The following is an 18,546-nucleotide window of genomic DNA, read 5'->3' as shown; positions in this document are numbered from 1 at the left end:
AATTTCTCATCTACAGGTAAGCGACCGGTCACCCGTTGAGGCGTACCATCATCAAGGCTGTATAAACATACAAAAGCAAGCCATTTATTATTATTTTTTTTTTGGTTCGGAGTTAGTTTTGCTTTAGCGCTCGATCCTGCTGTTTCGCCGACATCGACGCCTGCGACGCTAGCCTTTCTCTTATGTTTTGGGCACAAGTATCGCCCCATAAACGTTAAAGTTTCTTCGGTAATACGCCGCCTCATCATTTGTCATTCGTGACAATATCCTGCTCTTTATATTGAACTGCATAAAATAGCCCGATACTTTTTTTTTTCTTTTTCCATTTTGTGTTGCTGCGACAATAAACCCTTCTGGCGAGCTAGATATGCGCAGCTGTATAATTGTCATTGTCACTGACGTCGGTACAAATTACGCAATGCGGAAGTATCTTCAAAACTAATTGAATTACATTTCTAAGTGTTTGTACTCTACTCAAGATACTTTACAGTGAAAGTAACTAGAGTAGTGTTTTAAATATTTTATGAAGCAGGTATTGAGTTACTTAAACTACTTTTATCGAGTATTTTATTCAACACCGCTTAGGACAAGTTCCGCAGCAGTGCAGAGGGCTGCGTATTTTCGGCACCGACGTGATATCCAGGGGGCGCGGCCAATGACGTCACGGGCGTCAAAATAACAGCTTTTATTTTGACGTCTTCGTTATTTTGACGTCAACAACACGTTTTCTTTGGATACCGCCGACAGCATTTTGAAATGTCGGTCGCTCGGCGTGTGTGTGGCCGGGTGCTTGGCGGTGTCCGCGCTGGTGCGTGTTGTCAACGTTGCCGCCTGTACTCGTCGTGTTCTCAGGAACATGAAAATAAGCGTTCTCCATTTTCAAACTTCGCCCGGTGCCGTCCGTCACTCCTGTTGCAAATGAAGATTACGTGTACCGTAGGCGACAGAGCCCAGCCACAGTAATTTTGTACTCATTTTTCTGGAGCTGTAGTTGTGTGCAATACGACGGATTATCACCCTTGCATAGAATACCTGCGAAGGCCGTGCAAGCGGCGAGCGAGGAGCCTTGACTGGCATGACTATACCCGCAGCAGGAGCGCTCGTGCCGCGCAATCCGATGCAACTAGGTCGCGCTTTTAGCACTGTCGTCGACGGCATTCTTTTTTTTTTTTTTTCAGTGTTAGTCGTAAAAAAGAAATAACGTAAATATCGCCAAATGCCTCAATAAAACGAAATGCTCGAGAAAAAAAAAAGAAAAAGAAAAATAAGTTTCTACCGCGGATCGAACCCACGACCGGTTGCGTATAAACCACGCTACAGTTTCGGAAATCGCGTTTCGACAATTCGTTTTATACGAGACTTTCGGACGGCACTTAACGCGGAGTACCGTTGGTGGAGTACCGTCGGACGGCACTTGAACGCTCTGCAAAAGTGCCGTCGGACGGTACTGTAGTCACTCCTAATCTTCTTTTGCAACAGGTGTGACCGACGGCACCGGGCGAACGAAATTGGAAAACACTGTTTCTGGATACGCGACGAGCACAGGCGGCACGACGACACACACCAGCGAGTACACCGCCGAGCCGCCGAGCACCCGACCACGCGCACACACTCGTCGACCGACCGACGTTTCAAAATGCAGTCGGCGGCATCTAAAATAAAACGTGTTTACTTCAAAGAACACCAAATAAACTCTGGACGTCCGTGACTTGACTGGCCGCGCCCCCTGGACATGAAATCGGTGCCGAAAATACGCACCGTCGCAAGAGGCTCCAAAACCGGTCCCGCCTCCCTCCGTATAAAAGAGTGCAATAAAACTGAAACTCTAAATTCAGATTAAAAAAAAAAAAAAAAAAGTGCCAATAAGCTTTTATACGTAGAACTTCATGATAACAGGAATCCGTACGTGAACGCTTCCCTGATCCTTCGACGGTCGTCGCCGTACATGCACGGTGGTGATTACACGTTTGAAAGTGCTCGCCTAAACGCGAAACTGCGTGCACCACGGGACGTGCTGCTATTCGTTGTCTTTGGTGAACTATTAACGTTGTATTCGCACGCTGTTTCGGTTGGCTGGGATATTTATAGTTTACAAATTAGACTCTCCGCGCACGAGACGCTCAGTGCGCACACCGACCGCTCAGGCGTTAGCCCTGATGAAAGCACTGGCTCTTTCAATGAAGACTTCCAACGCTTTTCGAAATTAAAACTAGGGGACGAACTCTCTGACAATTGCTGGAAAGCGCATCCCCGCTCCGCGAGCGCGGCCACCGGACGGCCATCTTGCATGCCATTTTTTTTCTCTCGTTTCGCTAGCGTTGCAGAGGCCGGCGACAGCATGCTAAAGAGACGTTTTTTACTCGTTCCAACACCCGCGCAGCAGCACGAAACAAATATTCCATTTCTAGAGTGCCCGCTCGACCTGCGAGCCTGCCTTCCACTAACGTCACGGCACCTGAGAAGCGCGGGTATATCTGAATGCCGGTTTTAGCATGATCGTCTATAGCCGATTTCACAATAAATATTATGAATTTCGCGATACTAAATAGTATATCGGAAAATATAAAGGCTGGCGATTCCGAAAATATACTTAGTTGGGATAGCTAAAAAAATCGCCGGTGTACCCCTCCCTTTTAAAACAATCCCGCCGAACTTGTTAAGGTTATTCCCAAGCTTCCACCCACTGCTCCAGCTAATTTAGTTTTTATGTACTTAATGACTGATCCATCGCACTGATAGAACGTATATAAAGACGATAACTAAACAAAAGAGTTCACAAAAAATAAACTTACAAACCTTTCCATACACATCTTCATCCTTGCTAAATCTTAAATCCCCCCCTCCCCCCCCCCCCCCCTCAAAAAAAAAAAAAAAAAAAGATTGTTAGAAAGTTGCAGTAGTCCGGTCTCAGGGCGCCGCCATCTTCCTCAGTGGGGTGCGCTCTCGGGAGCGCACCCCACTGAGGCTTCGTAATCGGATTATGACTGGTCCAAGCGCACCCCAGACAGGCAAGATGGCAGCGCCCTGAAGCCGGACTTGCAAACGTGCATACACTAGCCGCAGTTTTATTTGGAGATCGTGTGTAACATCCCGTTTCAAAAAAGTGCTTTTTTCTTTTTTTTGAGCACACCGGTGCGCTGCAAAGAAGCAAGGCAAGCAAAATCGCGTTAAATACTTTGCTCATGATGTTAAAGTCCCGAGACTGGGAAAGAAACTTGAAAGAAAAAGTGTAAGCAGTCACAGAAATAAGGGCAGACAAACGTCTCAAACTCAGCTAACAACTATTATTCCGTTTACAGCTTTTATAACCACCCCCCAAGGTCACCGCCAACCCACACCGATACGCTTCCCCTTTCCATAAGTTTCCTTCCCAGTCTCAGGATTTTAACATCGTGATCCAAATACACCGGCTCGCCTGCACCTTGACAATTTGTTCGTCAAACATACTTTGCGGTTGTTTCTTGACAGCGGTACACCAGTGCGCGATGGGAGGCGCACTCGACGAAGCTGACACGTCCGCCGGAACAGACAACGATTACGAATGGTCCAAGTGTTTCATAGAGACACCAAATCGAATGTTACATTATTTTAGGCGACGATAGAAAGTTCTGAAAATTTGCGCAAGCCTACCGTAACGGTAAAGCAGTGTAGCGGGGCCTGTACTATTCAATAGGGAATTGTAGTAGAGCGTTTCCGCAGCCCGCTAAGCACCCGGATAGCGCTCCGTAATCCGCCACAAGACCTTGAACTATGCAGACAAGGCTGGCGGCGCGCATGCGCAGCTGCGGCGTTTTCTTCACGGATACCGTAGCGGAGGAGAGAAACGATCTACTACAACTCCCTAATGTTCAGCCTTCAATGCTGGCGCAGATGTTTTACGTTTTGGCACAATGTAGCAGGATGTAGCAGGGTAAGCAATTTAGTGCAAATAGGGAGTTTTCGTAGACCGCGCTGCCTCCTCCGCTAAGCGTTCCGCAACGAAGAAGTTGCTACTGCGCCTGCGCGCCGATAGCCTCGACTGTGGAGTTCCCGCTATCGTAGCGGGTTGCGGAGGGCTTTGCGGGATGGCGACAACGATCTACGAAAACTCCCTATTGATGCAGCGATCATATCACCACTCGAAACAGGTTTTCTCGCACGTTACCCAAACAACGCAAGAAGCGAGCTGACGAGCCCACGATCTGCACGGTCTCTCCTACTCGCTACGTCTCAAACGATAACTAATCAAATAAAATGTTTAATTAACTTTTGAATTAGTTTAAGGTGTCATGTTGGAATTGAAGCTTTGACGACAATCGCAATTATAAGCCAAACACATTTAAATAATTTAAGAAAATGTAATGGTTTTGGATATTACTCGACTAATATTCGCCTTTGTGCGCCCGATTTAAAAATTGCGCTCAAAAAAGAGCGTCACAGGCCCTGCCCCCATGACGCTTGAGAGTGACGTCGTCGATTCAACAGTCTCTCCTCGGTGGCTGCTCGGTGGGTGCGCCGACGATACGTAGCGTCGTCGTGGGCAGGGCTTGATCAGCTTGATGCGCTCTTTTCGCGCGCCATTTTTAAATCGGGAGAAAAAACAAACAAAAAAAAAAAAAAAAACGAAAATTGAAACCATTATCTTTTCGCAAATTCTTTAGATTGAGCTGACCTCTTATAGTAATTGCCGTTAATACTGCAATTCCTACATGTCCCCAAAAACCAACAATTAAAAAGTTAATTAGTCAACTTACCGTGATGGTTACCCCGTCATCTAATGTTCACCGAGCCTGAAAAATTTATGGTAAACCCCCCCCCCCCCCCCCCAAAAAAAAAAAAAAAAAAAAAAAAAAAAAACTTGTTTAACTCTTGCTTTTTATAATAATAATAATAATAATAATAATAATAATAATGAAAAAAATGTTTAAAACGTGTAAAACGTTTAATGAAAAAAAAAAAAGCAAAAAGAACTGGTCGCACTTGCGCGTGACTTCTGTCACGGGACTTTCCCCTTACAAAGCCTTTCTAAATGTTCTGACGTCGCCCGACATCGTATAATCGAGCAGGGTCCGTAAGATTCGGACTCGTCTTTCAGAGTCGCCAGCCCAGGTCTCGGTGGCGTCCTCTTATGGTTCCTATCAATGACGTCACGACCGAGATTATTAGTAGCGAGCAGGGGCAAAACCAAAACCCCGTTTTTTTTTTGTTTTTTTTTTTTGTTTTTTGGGGGGGGGGGGGGGATTTGTAAGGATACTATTCTCCCATTCAATCTTGTGCACTGGGGGGGATTACGTGTTAACACATCCATCGAGCCAGCACATCCACCGAGCCATTACATCCATCGATGGATGTAATGGAACGGTGGACATACCAGCTCGTTGGATGTGTTGACATGTGTATGGATGTAGCTGCTCGATGTATGTAGTTGCTCAATGACGTAATTGCTCATCCTTCCTGTCACGACTCCTAGCGTGCCATTACATCCATCGTGCTAGCGCATCCATAGAATCCAAGATGGCCGCCATTGGGCTTCTTGATCGAGTTATTCACATTCTTATGTGGAGAGCAAATTCGCCTGCTTCTTTTTCAGGGATTGTGGTGACGTCAGAAGGCCGAGCTATTATACAGCATAAAATAAGCCTGCGTGATTGGTGGATGGAATGGCACGTTTTTGGACAAAGCTGCTCGATGAATCTGATGAGACGATGGATGTAACGGCACGATGGATGTAATGACACGCTTTTGGACGAGGTTGCTCAATGGATGTGATGGCGCGGTGGACGTAATGACTCGATGAATGTAACGGCATGATGGACGTAATGGCACCCTGGATGAACTGGCCAAAAGGGGATGCAAAGGCACGATGGATTTGCTGGCCCCAAGCCCACTGGGGGGTCCACCATGTCGAATTGCGCTCCGAGAAGGGGGGAGGGGGGGTCGACTTTGTTTGGGAAAGGGGGAGGGCAGCAATTTCCCATTGAAATTTTCAGAAAATCACTTTTTCTGAAAATTTCAATGAATAAGGTATAGGATCGAGCTGAAACTTTTTCATCTGGTTGTGACCTCTAGCGCTACCTTTGGGCGGAGAATGAGCGCTCGGCGATGCCTAGTTTATTTTTGCGGTAAAAAGAATGTGTAATTTTGTTTTTGCGACACCCTGTATATCTTTAAAAAAGAAAACGCATAAAAAGGTGCCCAATATTTTCACAAGTAACAAAAAACCCTTAATTAATGCTATAAAAACGTTTTCTCAAATAAATTTTACGTGAGAAACTTCGGCATAAGTGTGTTGGTGAAAAAACCATACCTTTCTGGTGCACAATCTCGTAAAGCCTTGTTATGTTATCAGAGTTTATCAAAATAACAGTGCGCATATGCTAAAGTCGAGCCCTTATCATGTTGCTTATTTCCGCTGTCAAACTGTATCTTTCGGTGCAGATATAATAGCGAATTTGTTTATTCTAGGTCTATTACATACAGGGATGGGCAAAATGCATGCAAATATGTATCGAAATACAAATACAAAATACTTCGTCAAAATGTATTTTCTAATTACATTTCCAAAAAAGCCTTTAAGTACAAGATACAAATACAAGCAAATGTATTTGGTCTCCTCCAAATACTTTTCCAAATACATTCCTCAAAATTTGCGTCAGTGACTTCAGGGCACCTGCAATGGGTTTCTGGGTATCTCATTTTAATTTTGCATCGCACACTCGAAAGTTAGTGTGCGAGGCTCTAGTAACGTAATAGAAATATAATCACAAAAAATGTAATCAGCTTGGACGTAATAGGTGAAAAAAGTACAGAGCTTCGAGCAGCTTGTTTTGTCGATTACATTTTGGTATAGACCAACAAAGACCCGAGACGACCAAGACGCGCAGCACTAGCTACAGAATTTTTTATTGCTGCAAACTCGCACCAGTTATGAAAATCGGGACGACCCGGCATTTAGAATGTTCCAGGCAAAAATATGGATGGAAATCAGGCTGGAAAGCATCTCAAGTCGTCACAGGCACTTATTTAGCCAGTCTGCCTGGGAACGTCAATTTCGTCACTATTCTTGCCCTGGACTAGCACCGTAATTACAAAGTCACTAAACGCTTGTGCTTGATTGAGAGACATTGCATTCGGTGCAGAACATAGTTTTCTTCCTGCTCTGAACAGGGACAATAAATTTGAGGGATGTGATTTCGCCCACAAAATTGTATTTAATTACAATTGTATTCGAAATACCCACGTTTTAGTATTTAAATACAGACGTCAAATACATTACACAATTTGTAATTAAATACAAATGCAAAATACACGAAGTATTTGAAATACTGCCCATCCCTGATTATATACATGAATCAGTCAGACACAGATATATAAAATATCAAGTAAATTAAAACTTTAAATACCCTTTCTGAAATGAAACTGCTTTGTACACTGTGTTCAATAGTGCATCATTTCGTTGTTGATGGTAACATGTTAACTATTTCTAACAACTAATGACCTCCCAGGAACGAAAATATACAAGCTTGTACTAACCTGATAGAGCTGGAAGTAATGATCACTTCTCATGTAGGACACTGCTCCACACAGAAATATGCAAAATGATCTACCTATAAAAGCTGTATCTTCTTTATGTCGTCAATATAATGCAAAACATTTTAACAGGAATAATCGCCAAAACAGAGCAAAACTACAAACACAAATTGTAAAAATATCAAAATTTGTCATTAAATTGATACCTGCCATTTTCTTGTTTGGTATTTTTCTCGTGTTTGTATGTCAATATCTCGGCGGCTGTACAATTCAGCTACATGACCTTTACATCACTGTTTTGATCTGTAAGTATGATATCATATAAAATTTTGAAGATTGTGATTCAGATATTTCATAAGATTTCACTTGCCTGCAAAGTTTGCAGACAAGCAATTGAACAGTTAAGTTTGACACTCTCTAGAGAAAAATAAAGAAATGCAGTGAACACTTCATAATTCTTTTGATTAGTTCACATTCACACAGATTGTTCCCAAATATCATTATACTCTGCATAAAATTGTGCACATGATTCATCATCAAAGGTGATCAGAAGTGTGTGTGAATGTGACTGTCCAAGTCTCGATGAGCTATCATTCTTTATGTTTCAAGAGGTCTTTCTGGGCAAAAATAATTGTCGATTCGTTTTTCCAAAATATTGCACAATGACATATTAAAACATAAAGTAAATTGAAAACATTCACTGGCCACCGTCTCTCGAATCATATCTGAAATCCCCCACTTAATTACTAAACTGACATAATAAAGTACTGAATGCCACATTTATGTTTTCCTCACAAAGTATTACAGCACTACCGTAAAATACCGGACAAGCGCCCAGTCAAAATTTAGAGATAATCGCGAAAAAATGGGGGATGGGCGCTCGTCCGGTTATCAATTTTACATATCAATCTACTGTGCATATTTTCTCAGATCTTAGAAATTTGGGAATGGGCGCTTAATGTGGGATGGGGGGATGCGCGGCATTCTACGGTAGGTAAAAACATGCAAAAAACCTAACAAAATTTAAAAGCAGAAACTAAACGAAACACCAAAAATTGGCAACAAAAGAAGTTTATTGACAACATTTGAAGCAGGCACATCCAACTTATCCCTTAGTGGGGAAAAAAAAATGTATTTCAACATTAAAATTAAAAGATATTGAAGAAAATTAAAAAAGAAAAGCAACTGAAACAAATAAGAGAAAGAGTAAATTTGAAATTTCTTTAGTGGTAGCTTTTTCTCTCAATCAAACCCATCAGTGTGCAGTAGAAAGTGCCCATTTAAGACACTAACCCATGCACTAATATTTGCTGCTAGCCAATATCCTGTAGAAGTAAAATGTGAAAAAGCATCAATGTCACGTCCCGGCCAACAGTGTCGTGCAGTGTACGCTAAAGATATACCTCTTCTAAAAATTTAATTTCTTCAAATTTGCAAAAGCTGGAGTATTTGTTCTGTCCAACACATCAATACTTTCACTAGCACTGAATCGGACAAGACCCAAGAAGCTAAGCAAAAACATGCTCAAACGTGAAGCCGACGCCCGTAAAACATTCGCACCAGAAAGAGCTGTCTCGTTCGTGAAGAAACTGAAGATTCAACATTTCAGTCGAATACATGACAAGGAAGGCGTAGACATCGCACGACCTCAGACTGGTAAAATGTCGCTGGCCAAGACAAACTCGGCCTGCGAAGCTGGGCCACGGATGGCTAGGCACCCACCTGCTGCCTCTGTTCGGGGGCCTGCCCTGCCCACGTCCCGGTTGCAGCGCTCGTAGTCGAGCATGAGGCGTGTCCGGCAGTGCAGCGTCTCCCTCACGGAGCCTAGGTAGCGGGAGTACAGCTCCAGGTGGGCCCCCAGGGTGCTCCGTTCCAAGAGGCACTGCCGCTCCCCGTGGTGCTGCGGCCGCAGAGCAGGAGGAAAGGTTTCGCGATGCCCGACGTGTCGGAATCGGAGTCGCCATGCTCTGTCTCACTAGTTGGTGCGTGGTACTCCGAAGCCACGAGCGGGAGAGGGAAGATAGCCGCTTTTGCATGAATCTCGAGTGATGGGACGACTGCCGAAGGGGCGTAAAGCAATGGGGGGGTATGCAAAAGAAATTTCAGGTAAGAAGGGAGTTCCTCCCTCCTATTTTCTCCAACTGCCCCCGTTGCACTCTCAACACCCCTGCGCCCCCCCGGACCTTTAGTGCGCCGCACACAACTTAGCAAGATAGGGTGTACATCCAGGATTCCATGTCAACCGCATGGAGTACAGGCTGGTTCACGCACTTGCAACCGCTTACGACCAAGTGCCTTGAAATCTCTTACAACGAGAAAATGCAGTGTTGCCGTCTATTAGCCGCGAAACGCTCAAGGGATTTCTGTACACTCTTGGCGTTTTTTTGCACATGCTTCTTTAATTAGCTCAAAAAACATTTCACGACGTTATAAATGACCGTTTCTCGTAGAGGGCACATATAACTGATCTCGCAAATACTGCCAAATGTTTGCTTTAGTGAAATGCAGTTCCAGGGTCACCTCGCAGATGGCGGCACCGTGCCAGTGCGTTTTCTAGTCATAAGAGATAGTGAGAACTTTGTCATGAGGAGAAGCAAGTGTGTGAACCAGCCTTAAAAACGTTTCCATGATCTTCAGTAACTGGTTGGGCGTTTCGGTTTTGAAGGTGAAAAAACTACCAGGGCTGTACAGTACCAAGAATGTCCACTATCGTTACAGGAAAGAAGTGTGGGGAGAGGAGCCGTACAGGAAAACGCTTCAAGTGTCGGGCATGTATGGCGTGTTTTTCCAATCAAGAGAAAACCTTATATCCGACACTTCTCAATCTCGAGAAACCCCTCCCGATCTTCCGTTGATGCAAAACAGAAGTTGAGGAATTTACGGAGCTTTCAAACAATACCGCACATGCCGAGGAGTGTTCCGGTTCACGGGTGAACGCATCAATGGGTGGCCTAGATCTGCAAAAACAATACTTAAACCGGAAAAAACAGTTCACTTAGGAACAGGAACGATCGAGAAAATTTGGGAGCTTGAGGAACCGACAAGTTCAGTCTCCCCTGGGATTCTAAGAACCCAGTTTGAGAACCTATACGCCTTAGCTTGTTGCAGGGATGAAAAAAGCCTCATAAGAGGCAAAGTTGAAGCATGTTTATAACACTGATACAGGCATCTGAGGTACTGCCGCAGAGTCCCGGAACAAGAATGCATATAACACTTTTATGTGTGTGCTGGAGTATAGCCTTTTAATCCGCCTAACCATATCACCTAAAATGGGAACAACGACAGTCGGACTGCGTCTGACTGCCACTGTGTCGCTTTGAAACATTCACACATTTGCACTAGCTGAGTTATGTTATAAAGAGATTCTGCAGGTGGCACGAGCGCTTGGTTCTTTTGTACTTTCGTATGCAGGAGTTTTGCCATCGATTTTAATTAGGCTTGTGCAAATAATGAATTTTGAATTCGAAGCGAAAACCCAGCTGAACTTGCGAAGGTTGTTGCCAAGTTTTCACCTGTCCATTTTAAAGCCTGTGGCCTCCAAAAGTGCAATGCCTACATTGGGATGGCAAGTAAACGACAAACTTGATATAAAATGAAACCTATGGGGAGTTTGTCTGCTTCTTGCACAGGGGTTGCGCTGACGTCAGAACGCTGAGCTCTGATTGGCTATGATGGAGGCACGGTGGGTAGACTTTAATGCTAGCTGCCTTAAAGGCGGACCAGCAGAAATATTCTTCCGCCTGGCGGAAAGTCCTCCTCGCCCTCTTTCTTTCTTGTATTGTAGCACGGCGAGGCGAGGGGAAAGGTCCCCTTTTGCGCCGGCTTCTTCTGAGAGGATAAGCCGAGAAAATCCCCATTTTGAGCGACGGGCGATGGGTGCGGCAGCAGCGACCTCGTGACTTAGAGGTAGCTTCAGATCCTATCGCGTAATCTGCCCCATTTTTTGGCGCTCACCAAGCCTAGCTTCTCGGGTGTAGGTTTTACAGAGCTGCAATCACCGAATTTCAGCTGTCGAAGGTCTTTGGTTTAGCCTGTGGCAAAATAAACACATACTTCAGAGCTGCGATGCATCCCCGCACCCATTGAAGGAACGTGTCATGGATATTTTTGGTTCATCAAGGAGCTCAAAAGACATGCGCGAGAAGTGGTGACTTGAATATGTAAGGATGACTTACATCTTCACAAAACATTCCATCTTTAAAAAAACGGCTTATCACGCTCAAACCTGCCTCAAATTGGGATCGATGGAAAAGAAAACGATGCACCAGGCGCGGGAATCTTCTAGAAGTACTCTGTTTTCTAGCAGCGAGCACAAATTATTGGAGAACTTTAGCAGACTATGTTTTCAGGCCACATATATTTAGCGGAAGCTCGCGCTGCCACTTCGATGCATTCTCTGAAGCACGCGCCTGAAGTGGCAGCGGGCCTTTGAAAACGATTTACTAAAATGCCCTGTTGTGTGCCTAACTCGCGGAACATGATGGCCAGCAAAATGTATGAAATTCATATTTACACATTCCCAACAACCACCTGAGGTGAGAGGGCATCAAGGGTGGATGTCAATTTTAGAAAGTTTTAGTGGGTCACTTTTAGCCACTTAGATAACCGTACGGTCCGTACCCCAGAACGAAATGTAAGCTAGATTCGCTCTTTACATTCTTTATCGAGTGTGGCTATGGAGCGGAAAAGACAATATTAAAACCCTTTTTGGCGAGTCCAACGTGTCGTGTTATGGTTCAACGTTGCTTGTATCGGTACCATAGCACGGGCCGCCACTTCGAAGTATTTGTGTGTCTCAAAGAAACTAAAGCAAAAGCAGACAATTTTTTTTAACGTGACACAGAATTGTATTTAGCATTGTAAAAAACTTTTAGGTACCCTACGCCACGCAGTTAGCACAAAGAAACAATCGCCGGTGTTTCCCACTTTTTTTTTCTTGTTAGAACTGAATGATGTTTAGGAAACTGTTAATGCGAGTATCCCAGCTAAGCGGTAGAGTTTAGTGCGAGTCGATACATTGCTGGGGAAAATAGCAAAAAGCGCCGATGTCGTGTTTGCGCTAACAGTGTCGCGTAATGTACGCATACCGCTGCACAATCAATGCTAACGGAGTGAATCAGTAAATTTAGTGGCCCCCAAAGAAGTGGTGTTATTTTGTTTTATTTTTATGGTTGAAAAGTTGTTATTTTTAAACAAGCAATTCGGTAAAAAGAGTGCTTTCGTTGGGCACCAACTTACGAGGCATCAATTTGTTCTACACTAAATTCTGCATGGCCCTTGCGTAAAAATGTCAATATTGTGTTCGTGCTAGCTGTGTCACGCACAGTTAGAAGACCAGCTCATTGCTCGAACATTTAAGGGGAGACACTGCCTAGAAAAAATAAAATTCTGCAAAAAAAGTTGATTTTGAAAAATAACATTTTTACATACACCAACATCTAGAGAGTATTCCAAAAACGTTTCATTAATTTTCACTGCATAGTTAATTTTTTATAAATTATTTTCTGTCCACCAAAGCTATAGAAAAGGTAGGGTTTGGAGCACTTTGAACACATTTTTCTCCGTTCCACTTTTTGGTATAAATTCCATTTTAGTCAATCTATCGTTTGATAATGGCAAAACAGGAAAAGCTCATTCTTCCCTTTTCCTGACTGAAATTTAATAAGGAGTGCGGCTATGAAACTTTTTTGTCACTTTACGGATGTCTTTTGTAAAAAATGTTGACATTTTGTCGAAGGCACAGAAGACCAAAAAGTTGACCAATTTTGCAGAAGAGAAAATTTATAGAAATGAATTACTTTTTAGAAAAAATGTTCCATAGCCGCACCCTCTAGGCATTCTGCTACATATCTAGCAAATAAAAATCTTTAATATCGCAATAGTTTTCTAACGATAGATTAACTAAGCAACGTAGGCATGTGGCTGATAGAAGCTACTCTTATTTCCTTCTCATTTAACCGACAGACCTGAAATTTTGTTATACACCCTCTAGCATGACCACCAGCCTACCCTGTGAATTTCATTAATTTTAAGACAAGGGTTCAAAAGTTGACCCCCCTAGGGGGTGTGCCCCCTTAAACAAGGCCTTTCTTACGTTTTCTTACGCCAAATAGACGTTTTGCGAGTACGCTCCATTACTGGTGGTTCATAAAATAACCTACGTTGTTTATTTAGAGGAAGGAAGTGGTGGTGAAGGGGGGGGGGGGGGGGGGGGGGGGGGGGCGGATTGAATACAAAAGACGACCCAGGGAACCTCGACCTTTGTAAATATTTCACTCAACCTATAATCCTGAGCTAATTAAATCACTTTTGCTTTGACTGTTTTAGAACTTGTTAACAGTCGCGCTAAAGGCCAAGATGAGCGAAAAGTCAGATGCCAATGTTTATTTGAGCAAGAAGCTTATATATGCGAGATAGAACTGAAAAAGCGTACGAGTGTAACCGTAGCTATCTCCGACCAAGCCTGAACCTCACTTTTTCGCCATTTTATAGAAAGTCGTTTTATCGAATGAACGGACATTTCATCGAACGCCGTTTCATCGAATTGCTAAGGGCCGTTTCATCGAATTTCTCTGTTATGGCTCTGTACCGAGTTTTGGGGCATAACGGTGCTTTATAGATGTTTCACCTTGCATTTGTTAAGACTGAGGTAGTCACTTGTGAAATTGTTTTGAAGGTGGTGTCAAATTACTAAAGATAAAAGCAATTGGCATAAAAAGAAATAAAAACAATTGGGTATGCGACTTACTGAAAATCTTTACTCATATACATATATGACTGAAACCACGACGCTGCAAATAAAGGACAGACACTTAGAACACTTTTAAGTGTCCGTGCTTTCTGTTTTTGCCTCATTTTTAATTGTTTTATGTGACATGGAGAGGGGTCATTGTTTCATGGAGGCTTCTTCTCGAAGCAGGAAATGTTCACGATGGAACTTATCTCGTCACTGCACCCAGTGATATAAAAACAGAAACAAAAGAAAAAAAAAGGAGAGAATTAGATGAAGTTGTGTGTAAAAATTAAAGTAAATTCCTAAATATTACACACTGTAACGTTGTTCGATGAAAAGGCGTTCGAGGAAACGGCTTCTTTGAAACGGCGTTCGAGGAAACGGCGTTCGATGAAACGGTGTTCGACGAAACGGCTTCGATGAAACGGCTTTGATGAAACGGCGTTCGATGAAATGGCGTTCGATGAAATGTACGGACGCACTTATAGCGGTACGCGTGCATTACGTGGCACTTTTAGCCCGAACGCGACATCGGCGCTATTTACTATTTCTGCCCAGCAACATGTATTGTCTAGCACTGAGCTCTGCCACTTAGGTCGGATAGTTGCATTGACAGTTTTCTAAACATAATTTATTTCTAAAAAACAAAATTAGAAAGACCGGCAATAGTTTGTCCGTGCTGTGTGGCAGTATACCTAAAATGTGTTTGCAAAGACAAATTACAAACGCGTATCATGTTAAAAAAAATCGGCTACATTAGATTTATTTATTTTTTTATTTTTAATGCCTCAATAATACTTTAAAGTGGCAGCACGTTCTATAGCACCGATTTAAGCAACTTTGAACTATAACACCAGACGCTTCGATAACTGCACTCGATCAAGAATGCTCACAGAAAGGTTATAGCTTATATATTGTCGTAGGGTGCGGTTATCCAAGAGCTAAAGACGATCCACTAAAACTTTTTAGTATCGACACACCATTGCTGTCTTCTCACCTCATGTGGTTGCTGGGATGCGTAAATATAAATGTCACATACATTCGTTGGCCATCATATTGTGTAAGTTACGCACATAATATTTGTGCTCGTTGCTAGAAAACAAAGACCTTCTAAAAGATGCCCGTGCCTGGTACATCGCTTTCTTTTCCATCAATCTTAATTTGAGGCAGTTTTGAGCGCGATAAGCCGTTTTTTTAAGATGGAATGTTTTGTAAAGATGTAAGTCATCCTTACATATTCAAGTCACCACTTCTCGCGCATGTCTTTTGAGCTCCTTGATCAACCGAGAATATCTATGAAACGTTCCTTCAACGGGTGCGGGGATGCATCGCAGCTCTCAAGTATGTGTTTATTTTGCCACGGGCAAAACCAAAGACCTTCGACAGCTGAAATTCGGTGAGTGCGCGGGCGCAGCCTTGCAGCTCCGCAAAAACCTACACCCGAGGGGCTAGGCTTGGTGAGCGCCGAAAAATGGGGCAGATTACGCGATAGGATCTGAAGCTACCTGTAAGTCACGAGGTCGCTGCTGCCGCACCCATCGCTCGTCACTCAGCATGGAGATTTTCTCGGCTTATCCTCTCAGAAGAAGCTGGCGCAAAAGGGGACCTTTCCCCTCGCCTCGCCGTGCTACAATACACGAAAGAAAGAGGGCGAGGAGGAATTTCCGCCAGGCGGAAGAATATTTCTGCTGGTCCGCCTTTAAGGTTTACCGGTATCCTTCCAATTGGAGTCAATCAGAACTCGACGTTCTGACGTCACCGCAATCCATGCTCAAGAAGCAGACAAACTTGCGCTCCGCATAGAGCCCAGCTATACCTAATCGAGGGGGTTTATAAATATTCTTGCTATATACAAATATATTTTCTTCAATCATGTATGACTAACACAGGTGTCAGGTCATTTCTGCTTAACATTATTATGCATGCCAGTTTAGTTCTTAAAAGCTTACTGCAATGTAGATACAAACCCCATTCATGAACTTTCCGTTTCATTTGAAATATATGAGGCACACACGTGACCGATCCCACTTTAAAAATGAGCTTTTCGCCTAAGCACACAGCTGCAATACTTCAAGTGTTGATCACAGAGGGTTTGCCCCGTTGAGTGCGCTTCTTGCCTTACCAAGCACCGGTGCACTGCAGGGAAGCCACACTCAGAAAAGCGAGCTCCGCAGGTCCTGAATCTTTGCAGTGCACTGGGGCCTAGTAAGAAGCGCACTCAACACGGTGAACCTGCCACAATCAACATATGTGTTAACGAGTCAGAAGCTGTGGATATGTCCACAGAGTTACCAATCACAGGGTGTCAAAACTGCGAAAGACAAGAGAAGCTTGAGGGTTGCGGGGTTCCTCACCTGAAGTCCATTCAGGGCCATTGAAACCGACGAGGACAGCTTGAAACAGGAAGGGTCCCAGGCAACCGGGACCCTGCATGATCCAACGAGACATTGCTCCAGAGCTCCTAAAACCTCTCAGAGTTGTAAGTTGCAAAACAAACATGGATTGGACAGCCCCACACCATAGCTTTCTGCTATGGTCTCCGACAGCCAAAAAAACACAGGGCGTGGATTATTATGTCCACGCCTCTTGTTTTGGGATTGGATGTTCGGCACTCGTATCGGCTAACACTGCAATCTCATTGGATATGGAGAGGTAATGAGATGCTCGGGGCTCGCCATGCCCTACGTTTCTTAAGCCGGTAGTGAGGGTTTACAATACAGATGGTGGTCTCCTCTGGCTAACCTCCTAGCATTTCTTTGTTAAAAATAAACGCACAAACAAATTATTCATCTTATCGGCAAAAGTATCGGAAAGCTAACCCGCCTGGGTAAAGAGGGGCACTAGCCAATCACAAATGAGGCAATATGTTTTCCACAGTTGCACTAAGGATATGTTTTATCATGTGAATAATAATAAAAAAAAACCAAGACCTAACTCCATGTGAAAAAAACTGTAAAAAAATATATTTAAGAAAGGGCAGCTAAGTTCATCGGCTGATAGCTCACAGCCCAGGGCAGTATCAATCAATCAATCAATCAATCAATCAATTTATTTCCTCTCCATCTGAGAGAAGAAAGCAGGGAAAAAAGCAGCATGTCGCTACTTGACGAAGCCCCCGCCTCCCCTTTACATCCGCAGAAGAAACACAACATATGAGTGAAAGAACAATGTAACATATACAAAAACAGATAATCTAGCGCTTACACAGGACAGTGGTGGCAATTATATACAGTGCGAAGGGTTAAACAAGGTAAACATAATTCAGAGTAGCACACGCTTGCTCCAAGAGTTTAGAGATGAGCACATGCACTACAATGCACATTGACTTTGAAAAATATATACGCAACTGCCTCTGCACCTTCAAAACATGACAACACCTATTCAATAGATCACTCAAATAGGTCACGAATTTCCTTTTTGCTTGTGTTGGCCACGGAAATTCCCTTTGCTTCAAGGTTGTTTAAAATTCTTGGGAGAGTAAAAGCCAGTCTCTGGTCACCATAAGTAGTTCTGGAGCGCGGTGCGGCCCAGTTTCGAGAATGACGAGTGCTGTATGTTGCGTCTCGCGACTCCAAACCTGAGACTGAATTAAAAACGCTAATAGGGTTGTTTAATGATCTTTTATATGACATCAAAAGCTTGTAACTATAGTAATTGGTGATTTTTAACGTGTCAAGCTTTTTAAACAAAGATTTTGTGGAGTGATCATACGCTACATTACATATTATTCATATTGCCCTCTTTTGCATTATAAAAAGTCTCTGAACGTTCGTTTTCGTAGTGGTAACCCAAACCAGGAAACAATAATCGAAATATGAGCAGAACAGGGCGTGATATATAAGCAGCATTATCGAGGGGGGTAAGATAGTATGGTATTTATATAAAACGCCTACAACCTTCGAGAGCTTTATGGTTGTGTCCTGCACCGTCTCATCCCACAGCATATGTTCATTAAAAGTTACGCCAAGCACCTTAGCATTTTTTACAATTTCCACATCTCGTGAGGCAAAAGGGAGCCCTCCCGGCAGGCTGCTGGTGCAGCTTGTATTTTTTGCGCGGAAAATAATTGCCTTAGTTTTTGCAACATTTATTGTTAATGAATTTGCGGTGGTCCAAACGTTCAGACTCTGCAAGAATTGATTTGCTTTTCTTATAATGACGTCAATGCTAGTTCCAGAGAAAAACAAACTTGTATCATCTGCGTATATTATGAAGTTGACGCTATTATCTAAGTTCACTATGTCATTTATAAAAAGATTGAAGAGAAGGGGCCCGAGAATACTCCCTTGCGGTACACCTGCCTT

At 43.4% G+C, this 18,546-nt stretch overlaps 1 protein-coding gene across 1 annotated transcript in view; it reads right to left on the bottom strand.

Annotated features, from left to right (window-relative positions):
- Window positions 1-18,546, bottom strand: part of LOC8038135 (sorting nexin-32) — a 148,280-nt gene that overhangs the window by 103,124 nt on the left and 26,610 nt on the right. Inside the window, 3 exon segments of the mRNA XM_042291852.1 lie at window positions 9,232-9,252; window positions 9,254-9,409; window positions 16,597-16,669. Coding sequence (XP_042147786.1) covers window positions 9,232-9,252; window positions 9,254-9,409; window positions 16,597-16,669 — 250 coding nt within the window.

The sequence above is a fragment of the Ixodes scapularis genome, unplaced genomic scaffold, assembly GCF_016920785.2.
Source record: "Ixodes scapularis isolate PalLabHiFi unplaced genomic scaffold, ASM1692078v2 PGA_scaffold2__306_contigs__length_199485367, whole genome shotgun sequence".
NCBI classification, from domain to species: Eukaryota; Metazoa; Arthropoda; class Arachnida; order Ixodida; family Ixodidae; genus Ixodes; species Ixodes scapularis.
Note: the sequence above shows the minus strand (reverse complement) of the source record. Positions and strands in the feature narration are given on the sequence as shown.